General features: G+C 48.6%; 2 protein-coding genes across 2 annotated transcripts; one reads left to right on the top strand and one right to left on the bottom strand.

Annotated features, from left to right (window-relative positions):
- Positions 1-508: 508 nt before the first annotated feature.
- On the bottom strand, positions 509-7,295 carry Armc5 (armadillo repeat containing 5). The gene is made up of 6 exons (XM_032892505.1): positions 6,631-7,295; positions 5,217-5,324; positions 4,340-5,126; positions 2,450-2,946; positions 1,674-1,806; positions 509-1,581 (listed from the first exon to the last, which is right to left on the bottom strand). Exons 1-6 carry the CDS (start codon positions 7,091-7,093, stop codon positions 789-791), a joined length of 2,781 nt encoding a protein of 926 aa, XP_032748396.1. The 5' UTR covers positions 7,094-7,295; the 3' UTR covers positions 509-788.
- A 484-nt stretch (positions 7,296-7,779) lies between these two features.
- LOC116891442 (zinc finger protein 239-like) lies at positions 7,780-9,354 on the top strand. Its single transcript, XM_032892506.1, has one exon. The coding sequence runs from the start codon at positions 7,800-7,802 to the stop codon at positions 8,811-8,813; it is 1,014 nt and encodes a 337-aa protein (XP_032748397.1). The 5' UTR covers positions 7,780-7,799; the 3' UTR covers positions 8,814-9,354.
- Positions 9,355-19,095: the final 9,741 nt, after the last annotated feature.

Genomic DNA, 19,095 nt, shown 5'->3' on the forward strand with positions numbered 1-19,095 from the left:
TTGGACCAGTACCTAGTAGGCAAAGGTACTCTGTGCCAAGCCAGATGCCCTGTGATGGAAACAGAGAACTGAGTCCTTCAAGCTGTCGTCTGATTTCCACATAGAAGCATGGCATGCACACATCTACACATTAATGTTTTCACAAGATTTGACTCAAGAGATGGGAACAGACATGGACTGGCAGGTAAAGGGCAGTCTGAAGGCAGGGTGTTACTTACAGCATGCTGCCAACTTGTCATACTCAGCCCAAACCTTTTAACCCTGGCCAGGTTCTGCATTTAGATGGGTGGCCATGTCTAAGCGATGAGGACTCACACACAGAGAGCGGGCCTCCCCGGCTCAAGACTCCATCCTAGAGAAAACCCACCATGCCCCAGATCTGCAGGAACCACCAGGCAATGATTTATTAAACTCTTAAACCCAAGGACCCATGTTAAAGCATGGAGCCCTCGGCAGGTAAATGGGTGGGGTATCCCAGGGGAAAGCAAGCAGAAGCACCACACGACAGCAGTGTCCAAATCTCAGGTTTTTAATTTCAATACCATAGTGCCGAGTCAGGCCAGCCCCTGGGCCTGAGCTGTCCCTCTGGACTCCTGCAGACTCTGGTATTGGCTTGTTAGTCATGGATCTTCAGCTCTTCATCCTGGGATTCAGTTCCATTTTCTCTTCAGTCCCTGAGGATAGCTCCTTCTGCAGGCTTCTCTCATGCTGAGAGGCCTCCTTCACAGCCAACTCATCCCTTGGGTCCTCTCCCAGGGATGCCAATAGTTTAGCCTAGGGCATATGCACTATGACTCAACCCCCATTACCACAGCCAGCAAAGCCTCAGTGAGGGGCCCTGCCTCCTCACCTGCTGCTTCCACCAGCCCCGTCAGGGCCAGGGCCCGTTTTCTTGGGCACTGCCCTGGTTCTAGTGTCCATCTGGCACAGTGAGCAGCCAGCCGGGGCCGGCCTAGGCGGAATACCTCACCCACTGACTCTGGGCCACCCTGTGGACTCAAGTGGATGCGGCCAACAGCTTCTTCTAGCTCTTCCTCTAGTGCAGGCAGCAAGAATCGGCCAGCAGCTTCTAGAGCTTCCTCAGCCTTAGAGCCCAGCAGGGGCTGACCAGGTGGGGGTATAGGTCCCAGAGCAGCCCCACAGCCCCGGCAGCCATGCAAATGGTGTAGGACAGGCCACGCTGCACTAGGGGACAGGCCTCGAAGTGGCACCAAATCCATCTGGGCTTCAGCAAAGCTGCCGGATAGCAGGGCCCGGAAGAAAGGGGAGGCAGCAGCTGAAGCAGCCCGCTGAGCAGGGAGCTGTAGGCCTGAGTCCAGAACGAAGTGCAGGTCAGGAGCTGGGGCAGGGGCTGGACTCAGCAGAGGTTTGTAGAGGCAAGGGGAGGGTGAGTCCAGTTCCAAGGGCAGGTCAGGTAAAGGGACTGGGCTTGCAGAGGGAGACACCAGGCCTTGGAGGCAGGACAGGGAATCTGCTGCAAAGAAGAGGAAGAGTGGGTGTGGAGCTGGTTGCGTTAGTGCTGTGAGGAGGAGGCGGAGGCCACCCTGATCCAGAAGTAAGCGGCGCCACAGAGTGGGCTTCCTGTGGGGAAAAGGGGTCTTAGAGCAGGCTCAGGGCAGGGCTGGGAGTTGCAATCGAGCTCTCATTCCCTGCAAGGCACCCATCCCCCTCACCGGCAGATGAAGGGTACGGTGAGTGCACAGGCTACACGGTCCTCAGGGCTCCCAGAGAGCAGCAGGTGGGTGAGGGCGCCCACTCCGAAGGGGGACTCAGCTTGGACAGTCAGGTTCTGCAGCAGCATCTCACCTGCAGGACAGGCACAGCAGGTCAGGTGGGGGCCAGGGGTAGAGATCAGAGTGCTATGGGCAAGGCAGGACTCTGCGTCCTGAAAAGGGGGAGTGTGAAACCTCAGTAAGAAATCAACTGAATTGTGATGAGCGCTGGTTGAGGACAGGCTTAGGGTGTGAGGAACTAAAAATCAAGGGTGAGAACAGAAATGTGGAGGTTAGGCTGCAGATCTGGGCCCTCGAAGACAAACAGCGTATGGTCAGGCTCAGAAGACAGGGTACTCCTACGATGTAAAAGGTAGTAGAGCCGGAGAGGACATAGGTGAGTGCCCAGGACAGCACAGAGCCAAGAGTAGAGTGGGTGAAGAGATACAGAAAGGTCAGATTCTGGGATACGAGGAGCCAAACCTGGTACCAGGTTACCTGGGCCCACAGGTGTGGGGAAAGGACAGAACAGAACTCTCTGTACTCCGGGGCTATGGATCAGAAGGGAATGTTCCCTGCCTTCCAGGGTCCTCAAACCACCAATGCCCCGGGGACTGAGCAGCCTAGAGGGTAGGCTGGAGACAGCAGGCAAGTGAGGAGGAAGTAGAGGTTCTAGGTCCACAAAAGGAATGTGAGGAAATGGGCCTTTCGCGTGGGTGGGGATAGGGGAAACATACCCAGCTCTCGGTGCTGGCTTCGGTGTACAGGCCGGGCATGTGGCACAGGCCAGTCATCTGGTGAGACACCGAGGACCAGCCAGGCACGCAGCAGTGCTGCACCATAACTGCGCACAAAGGCCTCAAGGCACGCAGGGTTACAGGTGAGGCGTGCCAAGATACGCAGTGCACGAGGGTTTGGTGGTCCCGGTGCACCTGTCACATAGGCCAACAGGCCACACAGTGCTGGACCAGTCACTAGAGCTCCACTTGGGTCAGGAGCCTGGGAGAAGCGTGACAACAGCAACAGTGCTGGCCCCTCTTGGCCCCAAGGCTCCTCAGTAGTGGCAGCAGGGACACGGCCCAGTTTGCGAAGTGTGCGGGGTGTCGACATTGAGGTCTGGCCAGGGGTAGGACTGACTGACTCAGATGGCTCTGGCATCGGACAACGCTCAGGAGACCAATCTGGGGAGATATCTCCAGGGCCTGCTGCATAACCCTCAGAAATCAGCCACAACCTACAGAGGACAGGAAGAAAAGGAGTCTAAACCCAGAGCTAAGGCAAGGAAGCAGAATCAAAAAGACGGTTCTGCGTCTCAAGAGCAAGGCAAGCCCGGGATAGTGAGCTCCAGGCCGGCCTAGTGAGATGCTGACTCAAAACAGGAAAAGAAAAGCAGACGGATGGGAGGGAGGGAGGAGGGCAGGGAGGAGAGGTGAATAAAGGACAGTAAGGAAGGTGACAGCTGAGAAAGGAAGGTGTGAAAGGGGGAGGACCCAGAGCTGAGGCGGGGCCACACCTCACTCTGGATTACTAGTGTCCACTGGGTGCTCAAGAACATCAGTAAACCAAACGCTGTTCCCAGAGTCATGACCGCCTGAGGAGACACAGCACAAGGCTGTAAAGCAACCGCCCTGGGCATGTGCCCTGGGCGCGCAGTGCTTTGTGCCACCGTCCTGGTTCTCGGGCTGACTGATGCAGGATGAGTTTAAGATCAGCCTGGCTACGGTGAGACCCTTGTCTAAACAAAACAGAACAAACCTTTCCTGGTATGTGCTGTGAAGTCAGCGTGGTGCAGGGTGGGAGCAGAAGGGAAAGGGGCACGGAGAGCAGAGGAGGTGAACCAGGAAACGCGACAGCCATCGTGACTCCTTACAGAGACCGTAAGAACCGAGCACAGCCTCCAAGGAGGTGAGAGATGAAGGGCTAAGGAGGAAGCGTATTCTAGACAGAGGAGCGACCAGAGAGGCAGGAGCGATGACCACGCACAGGAAGAAGAGTGTTCCGGGCTTAGAAGCTCTCAGACAGCACTGGCTCATCATGTCTAGGAACTAGAGAGGAGGCCGCCAGGAGTGCAGTCAGCTCGCAAGACTGACGAGCACTGACCATCGTTCAGAGCTAAGTAAGGGACAGCAAGGACTTTGTGGTACATATGCCGTTATCCTCCACTGCACACACAAGAAGTCAGTGGCTGAGAGGTCAACTAGTTACATTTTGGTGATGTTAACAGAGCAAGAGCTTCTCTAGAGGCTAAGGCAGGCAGGATAGCTCCAAGTTCAAGGAACGCCTGGGCTATACAGTGAGATACAGGCAGCCTAGACGCCACAGTAAAACACCACCTCAAATAAACACAAAACAAGACTTGGGGCGCCACAGCATACCGCTGTGAGCAGGACACACACACCCCCAATCAACTTGTATAGGGCCCAGAGTTCTGGATGCTGGGGTGGGCCCGGGATCAGATGTTACCAGTCATATGAGTGGAGAGCAGAGATTCAAGAATCAGTCTTGGTAAACGTCTTAAGACAGAACAGAGGTAGATGAGGAAGGTGAGGTGAGGAAGATGGCTGTAGCAAACACACACTCCCTCCCCAGAGCACCACCCGTCCTCAGGCCCTGATATGAGGACTCACCTGAGGCTTCGGAAGCTTCCTCCCTCCGGCTGCCCAGAGGTCCGTTCCTCGGGGAAGTCCCAGGAAGCAGCTTCTACTCCTTCTTCTTCCTCTTCGCCAGCTTCACCACATAGCTGCCTGGCCAGAAGAGGTACAAGTCCCAGAGCCTGTAACTTGCCCAAGGCCCCAGTATCATAAAGGAAGCCTACAAGAGCAGCCACAACACGTGGATGCCAGGCACTGGCACCAGGGTCCTGCAATAGACCCATCAGCAGCTCCAAACCACCAGCATCCCGAAGCCGAGCCCGGTTGATGGCTTCCCGGCATAAGAGGCACACAGCCCGCACTAGGGGCTGCTGGGAAGCTGAGCTGCTCCCACTGGGACCCCGTCGCCGCCTAAGCTCACCTAGTAACACCTCCACACCACCAGCATTGCCCAGTGCAGGTCGCACCAGGCCCTGAGCACACAGATTGGCAAGGATCAGAATGGCTGCCTCACGTATTGCCCGCTTAGGGTGAGAAGCCAGGCTGACAAGTGGGCCCAGTCCCCCACCCAGACTTAGCTGCTCAGCACAGGCTCGGGAACATCCTCGGCTGAGTTCTAAGAGAGCACGGACTAGGGCTGAGGTCAGTGCAGGGTCTGGGGCAGTAGCCAGGAGCTCGGCCAGTGGCCGCACTGCTCCTTGCTGTGCCAGGGCTAGGCGGTGCTGGGGTGAGTCTGCCAAGTTGCGGAGGGCACGAACTATGCTCTGTAGGCACTGTGAGTCCTGGCAGGCAGTAAGGCTCTCAACAAGAAAGGGAACAGCCCCTAAAAAAGGAAGAGGAAGATACATAAGCAAGGGCAGACCTCCACATCCTACAGCGAATCTCGGCCTACGTCACTCTCACAGCCTCTCACCAGCACAGTGGATGTCCCCGCAGCTCTCAGGCTCCATGGCTAAGTTCCCCAGGGCACGGGCTGTTCGGTTCTGGATGCTGTCTATCCTCACACACTGAAGAATGGTCACTGAAAGGACAGTTTGTCTTCTTGAGGACTCTTTATTTGCCTCGAATCAACCAAAGCAAGAATGTGGTAAATGTCTGGGGATATAGGTCAGAGGCAGAGTGAGTGCTTGTCTAGCTTGTACCACACCCTGAGCCAATCCCCAGCAATGCAGAGAGAGGAGGGTTAGGGAAGGTCTTCAGAAGATGCTACAAGGTGAGCAGGAGCTAGAGGAAAGACTGGATGGATACTTGCCAGAGGGATGGTAAGTAGAAAGGCTAGAGTACCTCAGGCGTGAAGCAGCTTTTCCAAATGCCCCCGGGGAATAGTGTCTGTTCTAAGATTTCACAAAGCCCCTCAAATGCCTGTCCAAGGAGTCAAAATATAAATGTGAAGGCAACAGAAGCCACAAAAGGGTTTCAGGGGAATGTCATGATACACTCCGGCAGCTACAGTGGTAGGGCGTTACTAGAGAAAGGAACATGGCAGAACCGCTGAAGCTGTCATGTGGTTCAGGTAACTTGGCTTGAACCAAGTCAACTTTCATCCCTGCCAATCAAAAGGCAACACTACCCAGCACGGTGGGTTAGAGAGAACTTGGCATTCTGTCAAGCCTACTGTCAAATACATTACTTGCATTCTATGCAAGTTTAAATATAAAAATGCTTCACTTCAAAGATTAAGATTTTTGTCAAAACTGAAATACTGTCAGAAGACAGGCAATGACCTAACTTTGTTCCCACCGTTACCGCGAGGAGGCGCCAAAATCAGCTGGCACACAGAAAAGCTTACCGTTTGCTGGAATTGGTTTACTGTGCGTGTTTAAGTACCTACCTATGCTTGGAGTCTGGGCATTCTACATTTGAATTTCATTTTATACTCAACTTCAATCTTACCGGGAAGCTATTGTTATTACGCAAAGAATTCTAGCTTTGGAGGGGCTGAGTGATTTGCTCGGTATGTCTGCAGCACCATTTGCTAAGACCACTTTTTGAACTTTTAAAACTACACTTTCTGGCCTCCGGCTCATCCCTGTGAAGCTTTGCACAGAGATGGACACAGCAGTAAGCACTGTCCACGAGAAGCACCCAAAGTAGAAAGTATAAACCCCTGGCTCAAAAGTGAGGCAGGAGCCAGTACCTAGTTCTGGTCTGGGCAAGTCCAGGTATAATTTATAGAAAGGGCGGTGACGTCACATAGCATTACACCTGAGGAGGTGAGAGGCGCTGCACCATCACAAAGCATGTACTCAGAGGCCTGGCATAAAGTAAGGACAGCACAAGTCCTGTGGGGTTGGAACCTTTCTAAGAAATGGAGGCGGAGCACTTACCCAAAGGGAGAATGCCTCCAATTCTACGCACTTCAGACCGGCACGCCCCTTCTGTACAGCAGTTGGCTAGAATGCTGAGCGCCAAATCCAGCGTCTTGCGCAGGCGCATTGGCGCCGAAAGAGTCAAAGGCGACTCAGCAGCGGGGGCGGGGCCAGGGGAAGAACCAGCTGACGCAACCGACGGAGGGGCGGAGCCAGAGGCTGCTTGGGACGGGGCGGGGCCCGCAGCAGCCGTTCGGCGTAGCAGGGCGACAAGGGGGCGGAGCCCGCCGCGTGCCCGGAAGCGCTCAATTCCCTCTGCTGCCTTGATGTGGCGCGTGCGAAGAGCTAAGAGCGCGCGGCCCAGGGCTGTCTCGTTGGTAGCTGGGTCCTTTCCCCCACCTGGCCCCTCCCCGGCCGCTGCCGTGAGTTGCGCGAGGCAAAACGAGAGCGAGTCCGTAAGGGCCGGTCTCGCAGCCGCCATCTTGGCCCGGGCCTAAGGCTCCGCCCCGCGTCTCGCCGGTACTCAGAGAGAGCGGAACTGGAAGAGGGGGGCGTGGCCAGGCTGCTCCTCTGAATAGCGCCGCCGCAGTTATCTTGCGAGTCGGAAGTAGAAGTTCTAGATTCTGGAACTCGGGTACTTGCACAGTCGCAGAAGACATGGCGAGAATGGTATTTATCTGTGTGAAAGTAAGAGGCGCGTGCAATGCATGCTGGGATATGTAGTCGGCGCCAAGCTTAGTGCAGTTTGAGGTGGGTGTGAAACTCCTCCCAGGCCGAAGAGTGAGCTGTTGCTCCAAGAATCAGACGCCCCACTGTGGAGTCTTAGGGCTGTCCTTTGCACCCCAACGTGGCTTAGCTACCTCGCTCCCGGTACGTCCTTGTCAGCGACGTTCAGACTTTCTTGGCAACCCTCAAGCGCGGCGATCAAGGGCCCTGAAAGCCAGACTGATCGACTCGCAGAACCCCAAGCCTTTCAAAAGTGCTAGGTTCCCGACAGGAAGGTCTCGCTAAGCGAATGAAAGAGTTAAACCTACCGGGAAAGTTCTCTGCCGCTTCCTAGAGTCTCTCCGGCTTGGGGACCTTTCCGTTTCCGGTGCTGGCCTCCAAGCCTCCAGTGCCCCATTCTCCCAACTGTGCTGATGAGTTAGACGGGTGGCATTTAGAAAACCGAGCGCCTTTCGGCCGCAATGGAATTTGCGGCGCCAGGAGTGACCAGGGAGAATTTAGATGGAGCAAAGCTGCTGGAGAACCGGACATCAAAATTCTCGGGAGCCCCCAGGTCGCCCCTGGATCGCGAGGCTGTGCTACATGAGCGCCCCCTCCTGGCGCGGCCGGAGCAACCAGCCCCCGAGGAAAAATTGCTGGACGGGCAGTACTTAAGTAGGTCAGGCTCTGGCCCCCAGGAAGAAGCCTTTGCCAAAACCAGTGATCCTGCAGTCCCCAAAGCTTTCAAGTGCAGGAATTGTGGGCTCGCTGTAGCCAGCCTCTCTGACCTCATTCACCATCAAAGCAGCCATGGGTGTGACCGACCTTACAGCTGTCCAGAGTGTGACAAAAGCTTCCGGCGTGGCTCAGATCTTGTTAAGCATTACAGAGTTCACACTGGTGAAAAACCATACCCCTGCCCAGAGTGTGGCCGTTGCTTCAGCCTCAGCTCTAATCTCACTAAACACCGGCGTTCTCACTCAGGCCTCCGCCCTCATAAGTGCATGGAGTGTGGAGAGGCCTTTGGTCGCAGTGCAGACCTAGCAAAACACCAGCGGGTGCACACTGGGGAAAAGCCTTATGCTTGTGCTGAGTGTGGTAAGACTTTCAGGGTTAGCTCCAACCTGATCCAGCACCAGCGTACTCACACTGGTGAGAAACCCTATCGCTGTGGACTCTGTGGCAAGAGTTTCAGCCTGAGCTCTAACCTTTTACAGCACCAGCGCTGTCACACGGGTGAAAAACCCTACTTCTGTGCTTGGTGTGGAGACAGCTTTGGGCGCAGCTCCTATCTGCTGGAACACCAACGCTCACACACAGGTGAGAAGCCCTACAATTGCTGTGAGTGTGGCAAGAACTTCACCAACAGCTCAAACTGCCTACGGCACCAGCGCACTCATAATGGAGAACCGCCCTTCAGATGTCTTGAGTGTGGACGTGGCTTTAGTGAGATCACCATGTTTACTGAACACCAGCGCATCCACTTGAGCAAATGACCTTTCCAGAATGTAGCAAAAATCTTACACCACAGCTCCATCAATGTTCACACATGGGCAAGAAACCCTAGAAGTTTCCTGATTATAGCTAGTATTTTGTGGACACCACCAGCATATGCACACAGGCAAAGCCTTACATTTGCAGGAAGTTTGCCAAGAGCTTCAGTCAGATTTCCCACTTGCTCTTCTACCAGGTGACCCACATTAGCAAGAAGACCTCCATCTGCCTGTAATATGGCAAGGCCTTTGCCCATAACTCTTAACTTTGTCTAGCATCAATGGATGTTCTAAGATGAGAGCTTCTTCAGTTATCCCTGGCTTTAATTTTAGTCCAGACTTTGTCTCTGGGTTTGGTTCAGTCCTGAGAAACCTAAAGGGACTGGGTTTTTTGTTTGTTTGTTTTTTAAAGCAGACCTTTTCTGCATCCCTAAGGTGACTTCATTAAGGTCCTATTATAAAATAATAGGGCTCACTAATGGGTCTGGGTTGAGGAGCCACAGGCTAGACAAACAGCACTAGAGCTGTGTCTTCCTTCAGAGAAACAAGGAAACAAAGGAAACAAAGAAAACACACACACACACACACACACACACAAGTCCTGTTGTCTGAGATTTCAGTCCGAATCTCCATTAGCTAGAGGAAAGTTTTTAGATGCCCAAAACCACATAGCTCTGCCCCAGCTGGATATAGGTTAACCATAACAAACCAACAACTACTGGAAGAAGAGGACTGATTACACACCCGGCAAAGTCCGTGTGAGGACTACAGAGGCAGACCAGAGGAGATGATAAAAGGATATGTTCTGGCGAAAGGACCAGAGAATTTGACCTTGGGATTGTTACATAAACTCTGGGTATAGGATCCCATTTAAGGAGCTCTTCACCACTTATTAACTGTCTTTACTGTTTACACTAGGAGGGTGGAGACTGAGGTAGAAACAAAGAAATAGACGTTGAGTTCAGATTACTTTATAGTATTTCTAGGGTGGGGAAAAGGCTCAAGATTTGTCATCTGGTCCTTTTCCAGTCTTCAATCCCTTCCCTTAAAAAATCCTCCTTCCCCACTTCACTTCCCTTTCCTTACTCCCATCAGTGGAAGAATAGTGAAGACGTCTGGATTTTGGAGATTCAGTGTAGCCTTTTTGTCTGATGTAGAAGAGGTTGCCCACACAAATGTATTTCTACTGCTAACATTATCATATATGGGAATCACTAGGTTTCTCAGAGCACTACATAGTCTTTGATCTGAGCAGAGCTCGAGCAATGAGGGACTGCTTGTTTTCCCTAGAGATGCATTTGTGTGCACCAGATGTATACAAGTGTCTTCTCAACCTTTCCTCTGCCCTCCAATTGTGCTGCCATTTATAAAGCTTGCTGTAGAGCTGTCTGTATAGAGTAAGAGGGTAAAAGAGGAAGAGTATCAGGTCACCCAGCCTCAGGTTCTAAGTGACTGGGTTTGTCTCTAGTCGTGTGACTCACTACTTTTTCTGGCTTTCAGTCTCTTCATCTGTGAAATGTGCAGTCTACCTCACCAGGCTGTGAATATTCCATGGATATACCTACTTTCATGAAGTGCCTGGTTAGTGGAATGGCTTAGTAAGCTTCAGTCCTCAAACCTGGAGTCCTATTGATTGTATCATTTAGAAAGTATCATGGCAACTCATGGATCAGCTTCTAAGATTGCAGAAATGAACTAGACACTCCTGGAGTAGCCTATTTTCAATGGAACAATCATAACAGCGAATAACGCTGACAGTGGAGACGGGATGTCACCTGGAGCAAATCTGAAAGGCATAGGTGATACCTAATGAACACCTCTGGCTCTTCAAACTGTGTAGGGGACACTTCAAGCAGGAGTGAGTAATTAAAGAAATTCTTGATGTGTTCCCATCAACAGTACTTAAAAAACATAACCCCAGGGTTTGAGTTGAATATCTGAGCATAGCACATACATAGTTGGGACTCAATAAATGGTTGTTATGGTTTGGTTCTGTTTATTCTGCTTACTGTTTGGCCTTTGACTCTGTTGCATTGAGTGAGTGTTATGCCCATACCTGTTCATGTGTGTTAGGCATATGACATAGGTTACACAGAAGCAAAATCTCTTGGGGTAATAGAAAGCTAACTTGTCACATGATAGCAGGTATCTCTGGACCTACTCTTTAACTGTAGGGAAAACAACAAACGTCCTGGCTGAACTTAGAAACAGGTTTCAAAAGCAGGAGGTATAGGCTTGATCCAACAGATACCATTACCCAACTATGTGACCAGTTTTAGGCCAGAAATGCCAAATGTTTGTCTAGCCACGTCTATGTTTGTTTAAATTGCTACAAAACTTCAATCAAATTGTACATTCAAATTTAGATTTCTAGTTTTTCTGCTTGTGTAGCTGAAGAGGTGAGTCATCTGATCTTATGTTTCTTTTTAAGATTTATTCATTTTTATGTGTCTCTGCCTATGTAAACTTGTGTGCACCATGTATATATAGGTGTTTGTGGTGGCCAGAGGGGATTGGATTCCCTGGAACTGGAGTTACAATCATTGATAGCCTGATGTTGATGCTGGGGACCAAACTCAAGTCCTCCACAAGGTTGGTAGGCATTCTTAACTGCCAACCCAACATAAGATCTTTACAGCAATGGTTTGTTCAGTAGTGGCTATTTCATCATTCCTATTGTGTTTCTGACTCAACATGAAAACTTATTACTCATCTGACCCTGCAGAAGCCACTGGGGATAATAATACTGAAACAATGAATAAGGACTCTTCACAGAATGAAACCAAAATGACCCTTGACCCATTTGTATCCTCACCCTACTATTTTTTTTTCTTTCTTCCTGTTCTCTAACACTGCTCAGTGACTGACCTGTCCTCCTCTTCTGAGTCTGCCTATCTCCCTGCATACCTCACCGCCTAGGTTATCACCCCTTAAAGCTTTCTTCTCTTTCTGAAAGAGGACATGGGAAGGGCACACAAGCTTGACAAGGCAAACTCCTTGGTGCTTTTGTTAGGAGGTCTAAGTATTGAATCCTAAGTATTAAACTGAATCTATCTAAGTTGATTCAGTGAACTGTTTCAGCAGTCAGGCAAATCTAGAAGCACTCTTAACTAATAAGGTCTATGTAAATCAGGGAATGTTGAAGTGGGTAACATTATCTCCCTTGGAATGGCCTGGCTCCTGTCTAACTCTAGATTGAAGTACTGGGATCAAGTTGTTCCATGTGATCCTGATAGGGTATATAGAAACCCGTGTTGTGTGATAAGTGTGGCTGTGCTTGGCAGTTGGAGTCTGGATTATCTGTAAGCTCATCTGGTGTGGCAGGACTTTGGGGAGGTGTGCTTACTCCCATCCCAGATCATTCCCCTAGGCATACTGTAGAAGGCCCTGCTGAGTCCCAGCAATCCCATCCTAGGGCAGACAGCTCTGAAGAAAGGCCATATGATTTACAATCTCTCTTTAGGATTTGGATCCATTTCCTAGGGGAGTAGAGGAGAAAAAAGCCAGTTTGAGGAAAGCATGAGGGTGGGCTGGCTTAGGGTAGACATGTCCATCTCCTACCCCAATCATATAGCTGCAGAACTGAGTCCCAGGGCTCATAATTTCAAGAGAGGAGATAGATAAATCTCCAGACATGCTCAGATTCAGGGACTAATTGGAAACAGAATGGATGGCCTTGCAAATGCAAGGCCAGCAAGAGTTTCATGCCAGATATGTAGTCCATACTTCTAACCCCAATACTCCTGGGGACAGTCAGACAGATCTCTGAATTTTCAGCCAGCCATATGTTCTCTAAGGTGTTCCCAGCTGTAAATGCTTCTGCTCAGATGGAAGGTATCCCAGGAACCGTTCCTAATCACAGGATTAGGGAAGCTGTGAAGGGAGAAGGTATCCTGGTGGAAGGGCATCCTGAGATACGGAGGGTGGGAGGAGCAGAAGCCACATAGCTCTGAGAGGAAACCTCAGCAGAAGCATTGCAGCTCCCAGGGAGGGTATCCCAGCTGAGCTCAGGAGCCAGGCCCCACTTCTTTGCTTCTTCTCTTCATTGCTTCCTGGCTTCTTCCGATGAGAGTCACATGAAGCAGCAAATCTCATAAAAGAGATTTATTGGAGGGTCCAGAGTGTGGAGGGACGAATTCAGAGATAGCAACCCCTGATACTGGGAGCAGACAGCAGGGAATTGGACAAAGGGCAGGGCTTATGTGGGATTTTTAAGAGAACAGAGCTTTTCAGGGCAGAGATTTCTGGATTGAGGATCGGTGGGATTTCAAATCCTCAGGGAATGCTGGCTTCTTTTTGCCCCCTTTTCCTTGAATCAGGCTCATGGGTTAGGATGGGGAGTCTTTCCAGCCACCCACCGCTTTTGCTGAGGCACCATCTCTGTAGGAAGTGCTACCACGGTGGTCGTCTTCTGCAGCTACAGCGCCTGCAGTAGTACTTCACTGAAGGCTGTAGGCTGAGGCAGGAAAGGAGATGTGCCACCATGGACAGCTCCTTGACAACTGCAGGCTGAGGAGGTGACACAGTGCCAAGGGCAGTTTTGACAGATCCTATAGGGTCATCTTACAGCCGCCTAGGCTGGGACGGGAAGGAGAGGGTGGCCACTGCTCTGATGACTTTTGTGGTGTACTGCTTAGTGACTACACCATCTTCTACCTAAATCCTGTGCGTGAAGATCTGAGTACATTAGAGAAGTGATTCTGCCTTAGGGCTTGGACCTCAAGCAGTTGTTTCTGACTCCTGAGCAGGGTCTTGAGTGTCCTTTCTTCCCATTGCTTCCCCCATCCCCACATAGCTCTTCAGAGTCATAGACATGTTGCCCCTCCCCCAACCCCAGACCCACACCAGTCCTATACCATAACTGCTCAGAGTTGGAAGGTTGGAGAGAGGAGGCGGCCCCATCTGGGGCCATAACTGTGAAGAATGTGGGAATGAGAATGTCCATTCAGCATGAAAAGATGGTGAGCAACAGTTTTGTCCCAGAGGCTCACAGTATTTTCCTGTAGTACTGACCACAAGAAACCATGATGGATATCCCAACATGCATAGCTCAGAAACCCTGTCACCAGCGAACCCCAGACTCCTTGTCTGCACATGGGTCCCACCCATACCATTCATCTCTTCACCAGTGTCAGATTATAAGACATACATACTAAGAGATGCCTAAGTGACAGGCTACAAGAGAGAAACCGAAGCCCTGTTTGCCATGTGAGGCCCCTCTAGGTTTACTAACATCCACTGCTCTCCGGGAATGAAGTAAAAGAGGCCTTGCCTCTGGTGGTTCAGACAGCAGACTCCTCCAAGTACATGTACCCAAGCTCACTCATTCTCTCTCTCTCTCTCTCTCTCTCTCTCTCTCTCTCTCTCTCTCTCTCTCTCTCTCTTAAATATAGCAGCAGAGTGAAATGAAATGAAGTCTAGTTTCTAAACCAGCAAACTTGCTTTGAATAACAAGTTAAAAGGAAAGAAAGCCCTCCTTCCTGTTGACTTCCCTCTCTTCCCGTTACTGAACAATTAGATATCTTGTGTGGACAGTGATACATGGCAAGGTGAAAGGAGGTTCATCCACATGACAGATGGGCTGGCATGGGCAAAGGGGGAATTAACTGAGGAAGGGTGACAGAAGCAATAAGAAACTGTTAAATTGGCCACTGATAAAATAAGCATGTATGTTACAACAATGAAAGTTATGTTTTTCTGTTAGGAAAGGAAAACAAAGGAAAGGAAGAAACCCAGGTGGCTTTTAGGATTAGCACTGAAGATATCAGTAGACGGGGTCTTCAATACATGTATAGACACAGAAGTAACTAGAGATGTTCATGCATAAACACATTGTATGCCTGTGCTTGGATATTCCCTAGCTCTGAAAGGTCTTGAACCAGTGCTACCTCAGTAATAAAAAGGATTTAACATAATAAAACTCCAAGAACGCTGATCCACTGTTCGAGAGTAATGAAGACTACAGAGACATGGTGATTAAGGCAGCAGGTACCATATCCTTTTTGCTATAACAAGTAGAGATTTTAAGTTAATTGGGAAAGCTGGAGTAGATCTAAGGTTTTGATGGCAGTTAACGTCCAGATTTGGTGGCTGTGTCTAGGTTAGCGATGGCCTTGTCTGTAGAGAGCACACACTAAAGTATTCAGAGGTTGCTCACTGAGACGTTATTCTCAAATCCTGCCAGGAAATTTTTTTTGCATTGGATTTTAATCACTTTTATAATTTTTTGTTTAAAAATAATTTTACAAAAGTCGATCTAAACAAGAGGCAGTAGGAAGAGGATCACAAGTTCAAGGCTCTTCTGGGCTACATCATGAGACCCTGTCTAAAAGAGGGGGAGGCTGAAGGGGAAAGAGGGGATGAGACTGTAGCTTCTTGGCAGCTCTTACCTTACAGACCCTAGTTTCAGTCTCTAGTGTGAAACAGTAAATTTACAGACTCAAATGGTATGGTGGTTTGGGAATGTTTAATTTAAACATATTAGCTTATATACCAAAATTTGCCACTGTATTAAAAGATGACCTTAGGGGTTGGGGATTTAGCTCAGTGGTAGAGCACTTGCCTAGGAAGCGCAAGGCCCTGGGTTCGGTCCCCAGCTCCGAGAAAAAAAAAAAAAAAAAGAAAAAAAAAAAAAGATGACCTTAATGGTTATGAATAGATTATTGAATTACTCATTCATTTATAAATATAACATGCTAAGTTCTGGAAATAAAATAAAAGGTGAAATAAACATCTCAGCCTCCAAGGTTTTTTGTTTATTTGATTTTTGAGATAGGGTCTTATGCAATTCAAGATGACATTTAACCCACTATAAAGCTGGAGATAACCTTAGACTTCCAATCCTCTTGACTCCACATCCCCCAGTGTTGTTATTACAGACACAGTACTAACCACACCCAATATTTGTGCAGTGTCGGAATGCTGGCAATTGGACTGACAGCTCCTTGCAAACTAGTGTAGGCTTTTATTCTTCAAACCCTACTTTTAATAAGGGTTCTTAAATGCTTGAACCTTTCCAGCCCACCACCCACCAGAGGTAGTAGAAAAAAAGTGTATTTGGATATGGGCAAAGTGGACCTGCTTAGAAATTGTTCTTTGGAGCAAATCCAACTGCAAGGTCGAGATTCAGCAGTTCAGTTCACACAAAACAGCAGCGGCAGCTCCATCCGCTTGAAAACAGCAGTTCAGGAATCAGCAATGACAGATTGATCCAGAAGAAGCCGGGAGGCTCAGCTGCGTGCTGTTTAGAAGTAGTTCCTTGGGGCAATTTCAGTCTCCAATTTTCAGGATACTAACAGTCCAGTTCAATAGTGCCAGGAGAGCAAACATGAATCAGCAGCAGTGGCATGACTTAGCAGAAACAGCCAGGCCTCCGCCAAATCAGAGCGAGTCAGCAGGAGCTACCAGGACCAGCAGGGACACTAGGAGTTCTCTGCTGTGCATCTCTCAATGTAGTGAAGTTCAACAAAGACGCAAGACCAACGAAGCCTTGCAAAGCTAGCATGAAGCCCCCTGCCCCTGTTGCTGTTGGCTGGGTCCTATTTCTACTCCCTCCCACAGGTCTTGCTTCAGCAAAACACCACATGAATCTGTCTTAGCAAAACTCCACCTGAGTCTCTATCAGCTGACATATCCAGAAACTCCCACTTCCTTCTTCCAATTGGCCCGAATCTGCAAAAACAGCAAGAAGCCACCAGAACACCACCAGAAGTTTTTTGGTGCATTTCTTTCTACAACCGCTAGGGAATGGCAAGGCACACCAATACCATCCAGCATCATCCACTATCTCAGCTTATATTTATATTCCTTCATACATCATGCATCCTTTCATGTGTTTCCCTTAGCTAAACACCCTTTTTCACCTGTGCCCCAGCAAAGCATCATCTGACAGAAGTGACTTTCCAAAGAAACCAGAAGTTTCCACCGCATATCCCTATTTCTGTGTAAGAATTGTCCTTTTCGTTAACACTGACAACCTACACACAATAGAAATAATTTTAAGAACCATCACATTTTCAATAAATGACTTATGTGCAATGTTTTTAGACAAAAGCCTAACAGAACAACCCTAATTAATATACAAGAAGCAAAAACCCCTAAATACCTATTGATATACAATAACTCAAACAAAACAACTTTAAATTTCTATTAACATACAATTATCAAAACCTTACATCTCTATTAATATACAGTAATTAAACAAAATGATTTAAAATTTTTATCAACCCCTGATCATAACCAACAACAGCCCTCCACCCTAGATGATAACAGCCACAGCCCATCAAATGACCAAACATATCCGCCCCAACCTAAGGCACCAGGATGACTGTCTCCTTTTCCTGCTGAGTTGGGGGAAGAGTTACTGTTTGGGCCCCAGGGGAAAAACAATCAGAGAAAAGCTAGCTGCAGCATTCATTACCCAGTCTCCGTGTTATTACCCAGTCTCTGTGTTTATTCAGTCTCTGTATTGTCTGTCCAGTCTAGGTACTGTCCAGTCTCTGTATTTAATCGGTCTCTATGCATATTTTGGAGAAAGCACCCATTAATCACCTGGGCTATTTGCTTTGTGAAGACAACTATGTCTCAGATGATTAGGTTTTCCCTGGTCAGATCTAATCTTTGTAAGTTTTGTTGGTAACCATATTTTTCATTCCCTGTAGATACATAAGCATAACCACGTCCCCATTTTAAAACTCCTGCAGGTTTGCATTCTGATGTTGGCACATCCTTATAGTATATGGGTTGGCCCAGTTCCTCAGGTTTTTTGATAACCCAGTGTGCCTCAGCTGCTGTCGCTCCCTTTTCGCCAACATTAAGAAATTTTAGAGTTAACAAAGCATTATTTAGTCTGTCCCTGGGGTTTTTTTACTCTCCCCTTTTGTTTAATAAGCATCTCTTTTAAGGTTAGATCGGCTCTTCCTGTAACTGCTTGTCCTGTGGGACTGCACCCGTGGTATACCGGTGACATGCTTTATGTTATAATATGGAAAGAATTATTGCATCTTATGGGGTACATATGTGGGAGCATTGTCAGTTTTACTTAGTGCAGGTGTCCCCATAATTGCCATTATTTCAAATAAGTGTGTAGTCACACAATCAGACTTTTCAGAACTTAGAGCAGTTACCCCTTGAAACCCTGAGTGTGTGACAATGGTGTGGCGGGTGTACTTTTGTTTTCCAAACTCTGCAAAATGCAAAACATCCATCTGCTGTAGGATGTCATACAGGTGAAGGCAGGTACAAGATAGAATGAGGCCTGTCATTGGATGAGAAGGAAGGATGGGTGGGAGAAAAGTTTTTAGAGAGAGGAGGAGACTGGAGGAGGCAGGAGAAGCAGCGAGAGAACATGGAGGCTGATGTTAAGATTCCTGTATGCACATTTACAGGTTGTTATGAATGTTCTTAAGGGATGGATGTGTACAGGGCTTTGTATGTCTAGGTGGGCAGTTATATCTTATCAATTGGATCAGAGGTTATTGTGTTGTGTGTTCTTTCATGTGGCGACTTAAGTTTAAGAGAGTTATGTGGCTGCCGGAGACACTGGGCCGCCTCAGAATTGGGATGTGTATGTCTGGCATGGTGGCAACCTGCTTTGGGAACTAGATGGGTAGAGAGATTGCTGCCAGGCTCAGAGAGAGGCCATTGGCAGTGTGAGATGGGATGGAGCAGACCGGGCGAGACGCTTTGCTGACTGAGATGACGATATCTATCAGGTATCTTGGGGCACTGCGGTGCCAGTCCTAGTGCAGGGTAAAAGAAAGCTGTTTATAATTTTACAGCAATGATCTGCCAAATGTCATTTCTTTTAGTAGCCCTAGAGTTACCACCAGCAGGTAACAGAGTTTGGTTGTATAGGGAACATGTAGGACATTTTGAAAATTATTTCTTTGGCTTGTTGCTAAGTGATGGAAATTTTTTTCTTTAAACCTTTCTCTTTAACATGCTGTTTCTCATGAAATTTTGAGGATTCTAACACATTTTCTATTAGCAATTGGTCAATTTTCTCATTTCCTTGAGCTAATACCTGGCAAACCTGTATGAGACTGAACATGAGTAATATATAATGGGTGATTTCTACTTCTGATGGTCTTTGTAATTGTATAAATAGCAAAGTTAATTCTGAGTTATTAAATACAAATTCAGCAGTATCTATATGCAAAATGACTTTTGGCATATAAAGAATCAGTAATTGTGTTAATAATAGCACAATGAGAGCATATAATTCTGATTTTTGAACCAATGTGTAAGGACTTTTGGCCACCTTGCTTATTCTATCTGACTTATA

Source organism: Rattus rattus, chromosome 2 (genome assembly GCF_011064425.1).
Source record: "Rattus rattus isolate New Zealand chromosome 2, Rrattus_CSIRO_v1, whole genome shotgun sequence".
Taxonomy (NCBI): domain Eukaryota; kingdom Metazoa; phylum Chordata; class Mammalia; order Rodentia; family Muridae; genus Rattus; species Rattus rattus.

Excerpts from the sequence above, each read along its gene's own strand:
- Armc5 (XM_032892505.1), bottom strand. The coding sequence starts at position 7,093 with ATGGCGGCTGCGAGACCGGCCCTTACGGACTCGCTCTCGTTTTGCCTC. Across the intron at positions 5,127-5,216 it reads CGGGGACATCCACTGTGCTG|GGGCTGTTCCCTTTCTTGTT; the intron begins GTGAGAGGCTGT and ends TTCCTTTTTTAG. Across the intron at positions 2,947-4,339 it reads GGAAGCTTCCGAAGCCTCAG|GTTGTGGCTGATTTCTGAGG; the intron begins GTGAGTCCTCAT and ends TGTCCTCTGTAG.
- LOC116891442 (XM_032892506.1), top strand. The coding sequence starts at position 7,800 with ATGGAATTTGCGGCGCCAGGAGTGACCAGGGAGAATTTAGATGGAGCA.